At 39.0% G+C, this 15193-nt stretch overlaps 1 protein-coding gene across 1 annotated transcript in view; it reads right to left on the bottom strand.

The window, feature by feature from the left end:
• Nucleotides 1-142: 142 nt before the first annotated feature.
• The window catches only part of myo5ab (myosin VAb), a 34470-nt gene continuing 19419 nt past the window's right edge, over nucleotides 143-15193 (bottom strand). The window contains exons 22-39 of the mRNA XM_062993329.1: nucleotides 14908-15102; nucleotides 14387-14480; nucleotides 13965-14113; nucleotides 9962-10099; nucleotides 7556-7612; nucleotides 7154-7378; nucleotides 6407-6447; nucleotides 6203-6283; nucleotides 5920-6118; nucleotides 5678-5771; nucleotides 5423-5569; nucleotides 3160-3314; nucleotides 2836-2925; nucleotides 2011-2161; nucleotides 1631-1913; nucleotides 652-826; nucleotides 392-472; nucleotides 143-306 (exon numbers count right to left, since the gene is read on the bottom strand). Coding sequence (XP_062849399.1) covers nucleotides 154-306; nucleotides 392-472; nucleotides 652-826; nucleotides 1631-1913; nucleotides 2011-2161; nucleotides 2836-2925; nucleotides 3160-3314; nucleotides 5423-5569; nucleotides 5678-5771; nucleotides 5920-6118; nucleotides 6203-6283; nucleotides 6407-6447; nucleotides 7154-7378; nucleotides 7556-7612; nucleotides 9962-10099; nucleotides 13965-14113; nucleotides 14387-14480; nucleotides 14908-15102 — 2508 coding nt within the window. The 3' untranslated portion in view covers nucleotides 143-153. The remainder of the gene's footprint in view (nucleotides 307-391; nucleotides 473-651; nucleotides 827-1630; nucleotides 1914-2010; nucleotides 2162-2835; nucleotides 2926-3159; nucleotides 3315-5422; nucleotides 5570-5677; nucleotides 5772-5919; nucleotides 6119-6202; nucleotides 6284-6406; nucleotides 6448-7153; nucleotides 7379-7555; nucleotides 7613-9961; nucleotides 10100-13964; nucleotides 14114-14386; nucleotides 14481-14907; nucleotides 15103-15193) is intronic.

Genomic DNA, 15193 nt, shown 5'->3' with positions numbered 1-15193 from the left:
AAACATATGGACAGATTCTATACGATAATTTATGCAGAGATTAAAAATGTACAACTTCATTTGGGAACCAAAAAGTCTGGTTAACTTTACTGCAATAAAATATTTAATTTGTCCTCAAGTAAAATTAAATAATGATGTCCCAGTTGTGGCTATTTATAGCCTTTTGAGGAAGCTGAGGTTAAGGCTTTGGGGAATCTGGAGGCTCTCCAAGGCCACAGTGGAGGGAGTAAAGTGGAAGCTGATAGGAAAAACAGTTTTACTATCCATAAGCAGCTGAGAAGACTCCTGACGGTCCTTTAATAAAGCCTGTAGAGAGCAGAGAAAAAAAATTTAACTGTATAGGATGGGCACACCTGTACACCCACCCACACAAACACCCCACACAACTCACCTGTACAGATTTAATGAATGGAACTGACACTCGCTCCTCAAATTCATTGACTGGGGTGTAAAGGTTCAGGATTTTCACAATCTGCAACAGCAAAAGAACAAGCATACAGAACTTGATAAACCATTATTTTGTTGTTTTAATTTAACAGTAGTTTATACCCATCACCATGTTCAGGAGTATTTCTAATGTGCATACATTTACTCCTATGAAATGATGTCATTTGTCAATCTGAGCTGTTATGCAGTAGTTGGAGTCATTACCTGTGTAGCAGTGAGCGCAGTGCACATTGTGGCAATGGCCTCTGCATCTTCCTGACTTTTCTTCTTGATCTGCAGTAACTGAGCAGCCTGGATAAGAGGCTCCAGAGTCTCTCTCACCCCACCACTCTTTACTCCCTTATCCATCAACCACTCCTCCAGCTGACACACATTATACCTGTAAACACACACACACCATGATGCATGACTCAAATTAAATAACCTCCTTGTTTGCAGGACACTGATGTTCCTTTAAGTCAGGCTCACACTACAGTATAATCAGGCAGATTTTGAGGCAGATGTGACTCCCCTGACAATTAAAAGGTCATTATTTCAGGCTGGTCTAAAATAGTCAGATTATTCTGTGCTAAAATAGGGTCTGTAAGAACCAATCATAACCCATTGCAATATACCCAGTCTATTCTTGCCACCCAATGCTTGCAAACTGCTGGATGACTATCTGGCCATCAGCAGAACCAAACACTCTGCAAACTTTAAATAAACAAATGTAAAAAAAAAAAAAAAAAAATGAAAAAAAATTAACAAATGAAGCAAATGCTCAAGAAAGAGTATAAGCAATCTCAAAACAAAGCACCCAAGAGAGGTTTTAGCTAATGAGTAACCTAAAAAAATAGAATTATATTAAACATATTGAATATTTTAAAATGTCATACACACCAAAAAGTATGTGGACACCTGACCATGTGCGCTCAGGCACTGATTGTGTAAAAAGGCCTGGCTCACAATCAACATTAAAATATATTACAAAGAGATCTTGCCTTGTGCAAATGCCCACAGAGCAAGAACTTGAGGAATTCCTTAACTGTTGCCAGGACAGTTTATACATTTGTTAGCAATCTTTCATTATTATTATTATTAAATTACAATAACTGATCCCCTTGGTTAGGATTGTTAAAAGATTTTTTATTCTACAGAACCTCAAATAACTAGCTACTCTGTGTCGAACCCTTGTGGTCAGTACCTGATCTGGAGGCCTTTGCTCCAGGAGCACATGTCTTTGCGCAGGAGCAGGTTGTTAAGTGTGATGGCACAGATGATGTAAAACTGCTGTTTAAGCACTTGTCTGATGATCTCAGGGTCATTTCCATGCTGAACAAGAACAGAGTAAAATGATTCAAGCTGTTTTAAAATAGACTCCAGAGTATAGGAGCCCTTCACGTGAAAACTAGAGGTACGCTGCCTCAGCCCTGTGGGTTTCAATCCCAGCACACCCGGGATGGTGTCCTGCTCCAACATAGCTGCCACTGGGGGAAAAACAGGAGCCAATGAGCAAAAAACACAGAATAAAACAGCTACAAGTTTAGAAAGCCAGTGGGAAGTATTGCAGAGTTTGTCCATTACCAATCATAGGCTGAACAATGTCCGTCATGCACTTGATGAGTTGATGGTAGATCTGGATGACTAAATCACTCAGAATCTGCCAGTATTCAGTCAGGTCAAAGTTCTGCAAGCACTGCTTGTTCTGCTGGGAAGTGTTGTGTTTAGAAAAGACCTGTAAAATATTACAGTTAAATAAGATCAGTTAAATTGTCTACATTTAAGGTTTCTTGTAATTATGCTAGAGATGCAGTTTCTTTTGCATTTTCTACAAATGATTTTGAGGGTAAATACTGCTATTTTTGAGAGCCCTGTCCAAATTCAGCATGCTATATGACAGTATTTAGAAAATATCCTATTTAAAAAAGGTATTTCATTTTAAATGTTCACATAAATTACTACATATTCTGCTAATAAAATGATTTAACTATGATTATTCAAGACTGCAATTAAATTGAGTTCAGAATTCTATATTTTTATGCTTTAGAAAACAGCTTTGTTATTAACAACTTTAATAATTTCCTTCGGGATTAATACAGTATCTAGCTATTTATATATCTATCTATCTAATAATAATCCCATTACAGTGCGTAAATACTGTTAATTAATACTTTTGTCAGTTAAATAAAGATTCAAAAAGATTAACAAATCACAGATTTCTCTTTTTACTGCATTTTACTAAATGTCCCAACATTTTTGGAATGGAGTTTGTATATGAGGTGTATATGGAGTGTAAACACACACATCAACAAACCATCACAAAAAAATTAAATGAAAACTGATAAAAATCAAAACCACATAAAAACACTGGTTGAGGTGTAAATAAATTGGCTTTTAAATGGAACACACCTCTTCTCCACTATACTGTTTCAGACAATGCAGTAGGCGGCAGGTGTTGGCCAGCCAAAACGAAACTGTATCGGAGTCACTGCCTCTTTTCTGGGGGAAAAAGGCATGACAGAAATAAACATGTTAATAACCCTTAAATCTACATTAAACAAATAAAAATATCAAAGTGGCATTCGAAGGCAACTCTAGAACTGCTAGCACTCCCCCAGTTTGATCCCCTTGTTAAACGATAACATTCATTTATCTTATGAGATCTCCTACAAACAAAGTACTTTCCACCACATTATTTTGAAATGCAGATGTTTGGAACTCTGTTGTTCTTACCTTTAACACATTCTTAATGCAGCTGACTGATGAGTTGAGCAGAGTGCACATTTTCTGGTCATTGTTGGTGTAGTCAGCATGGCGGAGACACATGAACAGAATATAGGCTGGCAGGCCTGGAATCACACTCACAGCAACTCCTTTGGGCTTCAGCTCTAAATTAAGCAAACAATCCCACAATCAAGTGTTAATACTCCTGGCATCTATTCTGTGAAGAGGCTTATTTCTTAAATAACCTAGAAAGGTTTGCAAATGTAAAACCATTTATGAGTGTTCACCCCCCGGTTTAGCATGACAGCAAATCTTAATTTTGCACAATGTGACAGTAAAAACAAAAGTGCTGCCAGGTTAATAGAGCTGTTTTGAGGTTTATAAAGATTTGGTGAGGTTCAGCAGGTTTCTTACGCAAGCTCTTTGTGTACTGTACATCAGGGTTTTTAAAACTTTTTTCAAGCGAACCACATTTTGTCCACGATTTGTACCGCGACCCAGGCAACACAAACAATGCATCAAAATGAAACACAAAACTAAATATATGTTTATTAATAGAAATCGTGGCAATCTGGTCCCACTGTTGTTTACAAGATGTAACGTAAAGCCTCCACACAGGGGCATTCGTGTACAAATTCATTTTGTGTTTATGTGCCTCTTAAAATTCATTTATTTAAATTATTATTATTTTTGTCTGCAGCCTAGGGTTGGGCGGTATGACGGTATTGCGGTATACCGCGGTATGAAAATGGTGACGTACTTTAAAAATGTGAAGCGCCAAATTTCTGCTTCAGGTCTATCTTGAAAACTGAGACTTTAAGACATTTGTGCATCCACAGTAAGGGAGGGGTGGGAGTGGCAGGCGGTTGGAGCTCACTGATTGGTTGTGGGGGTGCTCACTGTTTGAGGTGATAATATAGAGAGACAAGCGAAAAGCCACAATGGCTACTGTTAGCAGTGAGGTAAGCGAGCTAGTTCCGAAGAAAAATGCCACTGCTGCAGTTTGGCAGCATTTTGGATTCGTTCCAAATGAAAAGGGGGAGCCAACAAACCTTGATGAACGGTCCGTGTACCTTTGGTCATTCGTTTTTCTAAGTTCCTAAAAAAGTTCCTAAAAAAAAAGGGCTATTCTAAGAAAAAATAAAGTTGTTTTCTAATGTCTCACCTGTCGTGTAATGTGAATTACAAATATATTGTCTGGCCCTTTTAGAGAGCAAGTGTGTAGGGAAGATATCAGAAATGATCGTCTCCGGCTGTGCTTATGTTGTTTTGCACTGAGCTTGTGTGACATTAAAAGTAGCATTCTCGTTAAACCCCCACTCAAATGTTTGGACTTTACATTATTTTACATCACCGTCGTCACAACATTAACATTTACATTAATAATTTTTTACTGTATAGAACTCAATTCTGTAATACAGGTATAACTAATCGTACACGTCACTGTGTAACTATTACAACATTTAATGCATTTTAATCAGCGTTCTGCTTCAAGCACTTTTAAGAAATAGCTTTAACTAAAAACTAACCAAATAACTTTTTGAAATATATTTAACTGTTTAGCCTGCTATTATTCTGTTTTGTGTGGGCAGTGAGAGATTATAATGGCTAAATGTTATATGTTAATATGTTTAAAAGTGTACATATGCATTTACACTTATGCGTAAAATATTTATTATAGATCAGATAGGAAAAGCAATGTTTGACGTTCTGATTGTTTTATTTTTTGTAATAAAACATTTAAATACTGTGATTACACTGTAAAGTTTGTACACTGTAAAGTTTGTACCATACACCTCTGTATTTTCTGAAGACGGTGTGACGGTATGAAAATCGTCAATACCGCCCAACCCTACTGCAGCCTACTGTTGTGTTTGAAAAAACCTGCTGTTCACCATTTACTTTTAATTAAACCTGGCAGTCCTTTTTGTTACCACTGCCATATTTTACAGTGGGTGAGACATAACCTGGTTGATATGGTTAGAGTTTAAATTACTTATACCCTAAGAATTGAAGCATTTGAATTTATTTTGATGAGTTATTTAGGTATGCAAAGAAACAAATCTCACATAGGGTTAGACTAAGCATTCTCGAAAAGTAACTAAAAACAGTCAACTCCACTCAACAAACTAAGTATAAGAGCAAAGAAATGTATTTAAAGCAAGATTGTGTATAAGTAAGCTATAAAAGTAGTTAATACACAGTACTACATTATGGCAGATTTGTTTTATAATACTTTTAACAAAAACATTTTCTGAGTACATTAGATCACCTGTAATAAGGGTATTGAGGAGCTTGCTCTCATCTTCCTTCTTGCACTCCAGCATACCCTGGCAATGTCGTTCTTTGCGGAGAATGCTGACTTCTGGAAACACTTCTTTCATCCTGTTTTCAGAAAAAGCCTGATCCAATGAGGCATCTGTGAATGCAAAAACAACCGTCTTAGACCCTTCAGCCTGTTTAAAATATGTCAGCACCAGTGAACCTGTGATCAGAATTACACATCAGTTAGAGTCGTCACACTTACTGTCCGACTCTTCAAACTTTTTCATGTAAATCTTTAGTTGTTTCTTCAGCTTGCGAACGATCTTGTCCTGTTTGTCCATTTCCTCCATTAGATCCTATAGTAAATAAAAAAAAAAACATGATTGAATAACTTAAATGTTCTAAATATCATAATGTATGAAGTGATGTGAATATATACTTTATAATAAACCCAACGTATATATGACATTATTCCTTTTGCTAGGACTTTGTTCTTGCACTGACCAGGTTTTGGTGTGTGAGGCGGCTAATTTCATGTTGTAGCGTTGCATTTACACGATCGTCCTGAGGCAGTTGTAGGCTGCTGGAAAGGAAATCCTGCTGCTGGTCTCTCTCCTCCTTTAAGACCTGCAACTCTGATTTCAAAGCTTCTAGCTCCTCGGAATGTCTTTGCTGCTCAGCTTGCAGCTGTGTTTCCAGCAACCTTGAGGGTGTAAAGATGATAGAAATACAAAAATGAAGAAACTATAGACTTGAATAGAGAAGTTTTCATGAGTTTCCAATTCACCTGTTAGTTTCTTTCAATCCTTCATAGACTATCCATAGCTCTCCATCTTCATTCAGCTCGTGTAGAGCCAGAGTGGAAGATCTGTGTTCAGAGAGAGAACAAGACTGTAATAAGGAGTTCATACTCTGTGTGGAAGGTTAGATGTGTAAACCACAACACATTAAAAAAATTTGGAAGAAAAGGAGTCCATGCTTGGAGATATACCTGTTAGAGTCACCAGAGTCACCTTCTGTTGAAGCTTCCTGCTGGAAAAAAAGAACCACAAAATGTGTTTAATGGTTATTCACTACTAAGTTTTAAACACAGCCTTTACATCAGCACAAGTACTGTTTATGCTATGTGAGTACTATGTGTTTAAAGGCAGAGCAACCAGATATAAGCCTTCACTGAGTTTTAAATGAAGCTCATCAGCACTGGAATTTCTCTTCAATGAATGTTTGATGAATGTGAATCACAACATCTAGTAGAAAGCCTTTTTATTTAAATAAAAGCAAAGGTGAAGGATTTGCTGCATGTTAATGTCCACCAATTAAATACCCACCTACCTTCAGCCGATATAAGTGTAAATAGTTTCACAAAGCACTACATGTACTGCATTAAAATTCTACAGTGCAATTCTGTTATAACCTGCGTAGTACACATAGAAAGGGACCATATACAACTTTGAATACGCATTAAGTGCTGTATATGCAGACTCCAGCACTATAGTGCTGAGTTATATGATTATATATACACACCACCTTAACATAATAATTCTAGCTGAAGAGCTTTGTTTCTAAAGTTTATATTGTGGCAATCACATGGCCTTAACCAGAATGCAGGTTACCATTAAAACAGAATTACATAAACCATGATAGACGATTGCAGCTATATTGTCTATCACTGTCCTGCTACAATATATCTGAGAAAGAGTGAGAAAGAGTGATTTTCAGCCATATGCAGTGTTATTACCTTAAATCTGAAGGCCTCAAGACTGACCAGCTGAGTACGCAGCATGAGGACCTCCTCCTTACGCATTTGCAACTCCTCACTGGTAGAGTTCAACTGTTCCAGAAGTACGTTGTAGGCTGGCCTACCAGGAGATGCTAAGTTTGAGCCCTTTCCTTTAGTGAGAGACAGGCGCAGATCATTCAGGTCCTTTTTCAGTCTTTTATTCTCTGACTCAAGCTCCTGTCGCTGGTTAAATGGAAAAAAAAAGTAAAAAAACAACGTAAATAAGCCAATTATGAAAGTCCAGCATATTGGACTCTTTCATTTTAAGTATCATAATTATTAGATTACTGGCATATTTGTAATCATTTTATAAACAATATATACTTTATTGCCATAAAAAACGACTTCATAAATCCTCACCTTTTGGGCCTCATAGTCTCTCTCAGCTTGTAATGTTCTCTGACACCCATCCAGTTCCTAAATGACCACACATATTTAAGACATACAGTGTATCACAAAAGTGAGTACACCCCTCACATTTCTGCAAATATTTTATTATATCTTTTCATGGGACAACACTATAGAAATAAAACTTGGATATAACTTAGAGTAGTCAGTGTACAGCTTGTATAGCAGTGTAGATTTACTGTCTTCTGAAAATAACTCAACACACAGCCATTAATGTCTAAATAGCTGGCAACATAAGTGAGTACACCCCACAGTGAACATGTCCAAATTGTGCCCAAAGTGTCAATATTTTGTGTGACCACCATTATTATCCAGCACTGCCTTAACCCTCCTGGGCATGGAATTCACCAGAGCTGCACAGGTTGCTACTGGAATCCTCTTCCACTCCTCCATGATGACATCACGGAGCTGGTGGATGTTAGACACCTTGAACTCCTCCACCTTCCACTTGAGGATGCGCCACAGGTGCTCAATTGGGTTTAGTCCATCACCTTTACCTTCAGCTTCCTCAGCAAGGCAGTTGTCATCTTGGAGGTTGTGTTTGGGGTCGTTATCCTGTTGGAAAACTGCCATGAGGCCCAGTTTTCGAAGGGAGGGGATCATGCTCTGTTTCAGAATGTCACAGTACATGTTGGAATTCATGTTTCCCTCAATGAACTGCAGCTCCCCAGTGCCAGCAACACTAATGCAGCCCAAGACCATGATGCTACCACCACCATGCTTGACTGTAGGCAAGATACAGTTGTCTTGGTACTTCTCACCAGGGCGCCGCCACACATGCTGGACACCATCTGAGCCAAACAAGTTTATCTTGGTCTCGTCAGACCACAGGGCATTCCAGTAATCCATGTTCTTGGACTGCTTGTCTTCAGCAAACTGTTTGCGGGCTTTCTTGTGCGTCAGCTTCCTTCTGGGATGACGACCATGCAGACCAAGTTGATGCAGTGTGCGGCGTATGGTCTGAGCACTGACAGGCTGACCTCCCACGTCTTCAACCTCTGCAGCAATGCTGGCAGCACTCATGTGTCTATTTTTTAAAGCCAACCTCTGGATATGACGCCGAACACGTGGACTCAACTTCTTTGGTCGACCCTGGCGAAGCCTGTTCCGAGTGGAACCTGTCCTGGAAAACCGCTGTATGACCTTGGCCACCATGCTGTAGCTCAGTTTCAGGGTGTTAGCAATCTTCTTATAGCCCAGGCCATCTTTGTGGAGAGCAACAATTCTATTTCTCACATCCTCAGAGAGTTCTTTGCCATGAGGTGCCATGTTGAATATCCAGTGGCCAGTATGAGAGAATTGTACCCAAAACACCAAATTTAACAGCCCTGCTCCCCATTTACACCTGGGACCTTGACACATGACACCAGGGAGGGACAACAACACATTTGGGCACAATTTGGACATGTTCACTGTGGGGTGTACTCACTTATGTTGCCAGCTATTTAGACATTAATGGCTGTGTGTTGAGTTATTTTCAGAAGACAGTAAATCTACACTGCTATACAAGCTGTACACTGACTACTCTAAGTTATATCCAAGTTTCATGTCTATAGTGTTGTCCCATGAAAAGATATAATGAAATATTTGCAGAAATGTGAGGGGTGTACTCACTTTTGTGATACACTGTACATAAAGCAGACTGTAAACCCCTTTTTTCCCCTTTTTTATATAGATAAATATGAAAAAAAGAAACTCGACTGCTTTCACATACACTTCATTTAAAAGTATTTGTACATTAAGAATTGATTGACCTACATATACATAGGACCAGCATACTGTAGTTGAGAGGGTCTGATTATGTATTTTCTGAAAGATATTATTTAAAAAATTACTTTTTAGTGTAAAAAAGGTTCATAATTTAATACTGCAAGACATTCTCTGATTTCCAGTGATTATAGTTTTAATATTTTGTTCTCAATATTAGTGTAAGTTACTTTTAAAATGTTAAAATGGTTAATAAAAGGTTTTGTTTAATTGTTGCTTCATTTTAGCTATTTAGTTTTTATTACAAACCAGTTTATTCTTTGAACCTCATCAGGCTTGTGGATGGTCTAGACTCTAGAGCCACCCACATACACTAGGTGAAAGGAGCCAATCGATTGACCCGCTTACACAGTTTAAAGCAGCCAGTCCACTTGCTGCAGATTTAATTAAATAAAAACACATACAAAGAAAACATGCCAAACCAAGGTCCTAAGGACTTTATATTTCTTTTAGCAAACACAAATTACAGACAATTAAAAATAAAATTAAGAATTGAGTAAAATATGATTTAATTGCTAAACTTATCTTCTTTTTATAGCAGTCGGATATGATTCACTTAACCTAGTGCTGTCTTATGCAGTGCATGATTACCTTGGCATGGTCCTGTTGGAGTTGTTCCTCTTTGGAATCCCAGTCTTTATGCTGGTTCAGCTTCTCCTGCTCCAGCTCAGCAACTCGTCTCTGTAGCTTCAACAGCAGAGCTACGTCCACACCTTCATTCAGCTCTACCTGCATCACACAGCACACATTACATGGACAAAAGTATCGAGACACACTTTTTAAGTACTTTATTTAGATGCTTTATTAAGTCCTATTGCCACAGGTATATAAAATCAAGCACCTAGTCATGCAGTCTGCCTTTACAGTCATGAAAGAATGAGTTGTTCTAAAGACCTCACTAAATTCCAGTGTGTTACTATACAACAAGTCAATTCATGAAATGTCTTCCCTCAAAGATATTTAGTGAAAAGTTGGCACATTTAGAAACTCAGCCACAAAGTGTCAGACCATGTAAAGTTACATAGTGGAGTTCCAAACCTCCTCTGGCATTAACATCAGCATAAAAAACTGCTTTAAAAAATAGAGCTTAATGCCATGGGATTTTAGGGCTGTGCAGCTGTATGCAAGTTTAACATCACCAAGCACTAAGCCAAGCATTGAATGGAGTGGTGTAAAGAATGCTGCCACTGGACTCTGGAGAAGTGGAATTGTGCTCTGTGGAGTGACCAATTACATTCCTTTATCTGGCAGTCTGATGAACGAGTCTGATGGACAACTCCTGTAGGTGTAATGTGTACGTCTCCCAATAATTTTGCCCATATAATATATGTATGTATCTCATGTGCCTGGAATACCTAACAAGCAAGCTACTGAAAATCTTTAATAATTAAATATGGCTAATGGCTTGAATGTCCTTACTCATCTTGTACAAACCCCATTTCAAAAAAGTTGGAACATTTTGTAAAATACAATAGAAAAAAAAGAATCTGTGATTTGTGAATTTTCTTGAATCTCTATTTAACTGACAAAAGTAGAAATAAAAGATCTCCAATGTTTTCGCAAATCAACTTCATTGTAATAGATAAATATAAATGCATTTAGATTTTGATGCCTGCAGCACACTCAGAAAAATTGGGAGAGGCAAAATAAGAGTAAAATGTTAATGAAATATTGAGGCAACAGTGTTTTAAAACATTTCACAATAAGCAGGTGAATTTAGTAACAGAATCAGAGACTTGTAGCTAACACACCAATCCGCTCATTCACATTTGCCATCTGGCCTTTTTTTTTTAACAAAGAAACTGCAATATTATTGTACTGTATATATATATATATATATATATACAGGGGTTGGACAAAATAACTGAAACACCTGGTTTTAGACCACAATAATTTATTAGTATGGTGTAGGGCCTCCTTTTGCGGCCAATACAGCGTCAATTCATCTTGGAAATGACATATACAAGTCCTGCACAGTGGTCAGAGGGATTTTAAGCCATTCTTCTTGCAGGATAGTGGCCAGGTCACTACGTGATGCTGGTGGAGGAAAACGTTTCCTGACTCGCTTCTCCAAAACACCCCAAAGTGGCTCAATAATATTTAGATCTGGTGACTGTGCAGGCCATGGGAGATGTTCAACTTCACTTTCATGTTCATCAAACCAATCTTTCACCAGTCTTGCTGTGTGTATTGGTGCATTGTCATCCTGATACACGGCACCGCCATTGGATGCACATGGTCCTCCAGAATGGTTCGGTAGTCCTTGGCAGTGACGCGCCCATCTAGCACAAGTATTGGGCCAAGGGAATGCCATGATATGGCAGCCCAAACCATCACTGATCCACCCCCATGCTTCACTCTGGGCATGCAACAGTCTGGGTGGTACGCTTCTTTGGGGCTTCTCCACACCGTAACTCTCCCGGATGTGGGGAAAACAGTAAAGGTGGACTCATCAGAGAACAATACATGTTTCACATTGTCCACAGCCCAAGATTTGCGCTCCTTGCACCATTGAAACCGACGTTTGGCATTGGCACGAGTGACCAAAGGTTTGGCTATAGCAGCCCGGCCGTGTATATCGACCCTGTGGAGCTCCCGACGGACAGTTCTGGGGGAAACAGGAGAGTTGAGGTGCACATTTAATTCTGCCGTGATTTGGGCAGCCGTGGTTTTATGTTTTTTGGATACAATCCGGGTTAGCACCCGAACATCCCTATATATACAGTGTATCACAAAAGTGAGTACACCCCTCACATTTCTGCAAATATTTCATTATATATTTTCATGGGACAACACTATAGACATGAAACTTGGATATAACTTAGAGTAGTCAGTGTACAGCTTGTATAGCAGTGTAGATTTACTGTCTTCTGAAAATAACTCAACACACAGCCATTAATGTCTAAATAGCTGCCAACATAAGTGAGTACACCCCACAGTGAACATGTCCAAATTGTGCCCAAATGTGTCGTTGTCCATCCCTGGTGTCATGTGTCAAGGTCCCAGGTGTAAATGGGGAGCAGGGCTGTTAAATTTGGTGTTTTGGGTACAATTCTCTCATACTGGCCACTGGATATTCAACATGGCACCTCATGGCAAAGAACTCTCTGAGGATGTGAGAAATAGAATTGTTGCTCTCCACAAAGATGGCCTGGGCTATAAGAAGATTGCTAACACCCTGAAACTGAGCTACAGCATGGTGGCCAAGGTCATACAGCGGTTTTCCAGGACAGGTTCCACTCGGAACAGGCTTCGCCAGGGTCGACCAAAGAAGTTGAGTCCACGTGTTCGGCGTCATATCCAGAGGTTGGCTTTAAAAAATAGACACATGAGTGCTGCCAGCATTGCTGCAGAGGTTGAAGACGTGGGAGGTCAGCCTGTCAGTGCTCAGACCATACGCTGCACACTGCATCAACTCGGTTTGCATGGTCGTCATCCCAGAAGGAAGCTGACGCACAAGAAAGCCCGCAAACAGTTTGCTGAAGACAAGCAGTCCAAGAACATGGATTACTGGAATGCCCTGTGGTCTGACGAGACCAAGATAAACTTGTTTGGCTCAGATGGTGTCCAGCATGTGTGGCGGCGCCCTGGTGAGAAGTACCAAGACAACTGTATCTTGCCTACAGTCAAGCATGGTGGTGGTAGCATCATAGTCTTGGGCTGCATGAGTGTTGCTGGCACTGGGGAGCTGCAGTTCATTGAGGGAAACATGAATTCCAACATGTACTGTGACATTCTGAAACAGAGCATGATCCCCTCCCTTCGAAAACTGGGCCTCATGGCAGTTTTCCAACAGGATAACGACCCCAAACACAACCTCCAAGATGACAACTGCCTTGCTGAGGAAGCTGAAGGTAAAGGTGATGGACTAAACCCAATTGAGCACCTGTGGCGCATCCTCAAGTGGAAGGTGGAGGAGTTCAAGGTGTCTAACATCCACCAGCTCCGTGATGTCATCATGGAGGAGTGGAAGAGGATTCCAGTAGCAACCTGTGCAGCTCTGGTGAATTCCATGCCCAGGAGGGTTAAGGCAGTGCTGGATAATAATGGTGGTCACACAAAATATTGACACTTTGGGCACAATTTGGACATGTTCACTGTGGGGTGTACTCACTTATGTTGCCAGCTATTTAGACATTAATGGCTGTGTGTTGAGTTATTTTCAGAAGACAGTAAATCTACACTGCTATACAAGCTGTACACTGACTACTCTAACTTATATCCAAGTTTCATGTCTATAGTGTTGTCCCATGAAAAGATATAATAAAATATTTGCAGAAATGTGAGGGGTGTACTCACTTTTGTGATACACTGTATATATATATACACACACACACATATATATATATACTGTATATATATATATATATATATATATATACACACACACGTGTGTGTGTGTGTGTGTGTGTGTGTGTGTGTGTGTGTGTGTGTGTGTGTAATTATTAGATTACATTTATTGCTGCTGTATGTGGATTTATTTCTCGGGTGATACTGTTTAATAGTACGCTGCAAAAAAGTAGTCTACACATTTTTTTCTTATTCAGTTGCATTCAGCCAGCTAATATTGATGGGTTTTATAAGTGGTACTTACTGTTGCAGCTTCTTTTTGTGACTTCACATTAGTGTACAGCTCCTCCAGTTTCAGGTGTTCAGTCAGAAGATTCTGGTAGTGACTGCGCTCTTCTATCAGCTCGGTCTGAACATTTTCTATGTTCTCCTGATGGACCTTTTGCAGATCATCTGTGCATGTGTGAATACAACAAATAGAAACAAATTACTCTATTAACTTCAACAGAATCCAGAAATGTATCGATCACATGCCTTTTAGGGTTCAGTATAACTCCTACAAAAGTGTGGGGGGATTGACATTTTTTTTTAAATACCCTAATGGTGAAATACTCACTTTCACTGCCATAGGTTTTTTCAAATTTTTTATCTAATTTGGCTAACACATTTTCAGGGATGACAAATAAAGAATAGCTGTAACTACAAAGTCACTTTACATTTACCTACCAGTAATCTGTTGGCCCTGTTCCTGGATTAGTTTGTTCAGCTCATCCTTCTCACTCTTCAGCAGACTATTTGTCTCATTCACCTCTGCAAGCATCTACAACGAGAACAGACACTCTCAGCTTCTACATCATCATATAAGCCTAAGATTAGCTAATTATTGTTTATATTTATTCTACAGCTTTATTGAATTCTGCATTGAGAAAACAACAAAGTGAAACCCAAAAACTTTCACAAGAGAATTTACAAGCCCCTTTATTAATTACTATGTAGAATCCTCTTTGGCAGCAATTATAGCTGCAAGTGTTCTTGGATACTCCACAAGACAGTTCAGATTCTTTTCAGAGTTGTAATGATATGTTTTACACTAATATATGAATAGTGTAAATCAACAGACACCCAAGCTATATACCCAAGCTATAAACAAACTAAATACTGCATATGTAAAGGTGTCCTTAACCATTAAAGAGGTTCATCTGTTGGTAATGAAGGTACTTTAGAATAATATAGCATAAGTATCCAACCTTTCTGTTTTTCTCCAGTTCATGACAGGCCAGTTCTAGCTCCTCTTCCAAACAAGACACCTGCTCACAAAAACTACGGGCTTCTTCCTTGACTTTGTGCATAGCCTCTAGCTGGATACGTAACTTCTGCACCTCAGCAACACTACTGCTCTCAACTGCACACAAGCGCTCTGAAAGCTTCTTGTTCTCTTTATGCTGAAGATATTTTTCACACACACACACACAAACTCACATTAGCACTTTAAATCAATGACATACCATTAAAAAAAAAAACAAGAAATGCCTT

The sequence above is a fragment of the Trichomycterus rosablanca genome, chromosome 1 (genome assembly GCF_030014385.1).
Source record: "Trichomycterus rosablanca isolate fTriRos1 chromosome 1, fTriRos1.hap1, whole genome shotgun sequence".
Lineage (NCBI taxonomy): Eukaryota > Metazoa > Chordata > Actinopteri > Siluriformes > Trichomycteridae > Trichomycterus > Trichomycterus rosablanca.
The sequence above is the reverse complement of the archived record's forward strand: the minus strand, read 5'-3'. Positions and strand labels throughout refer to the sequence as shown.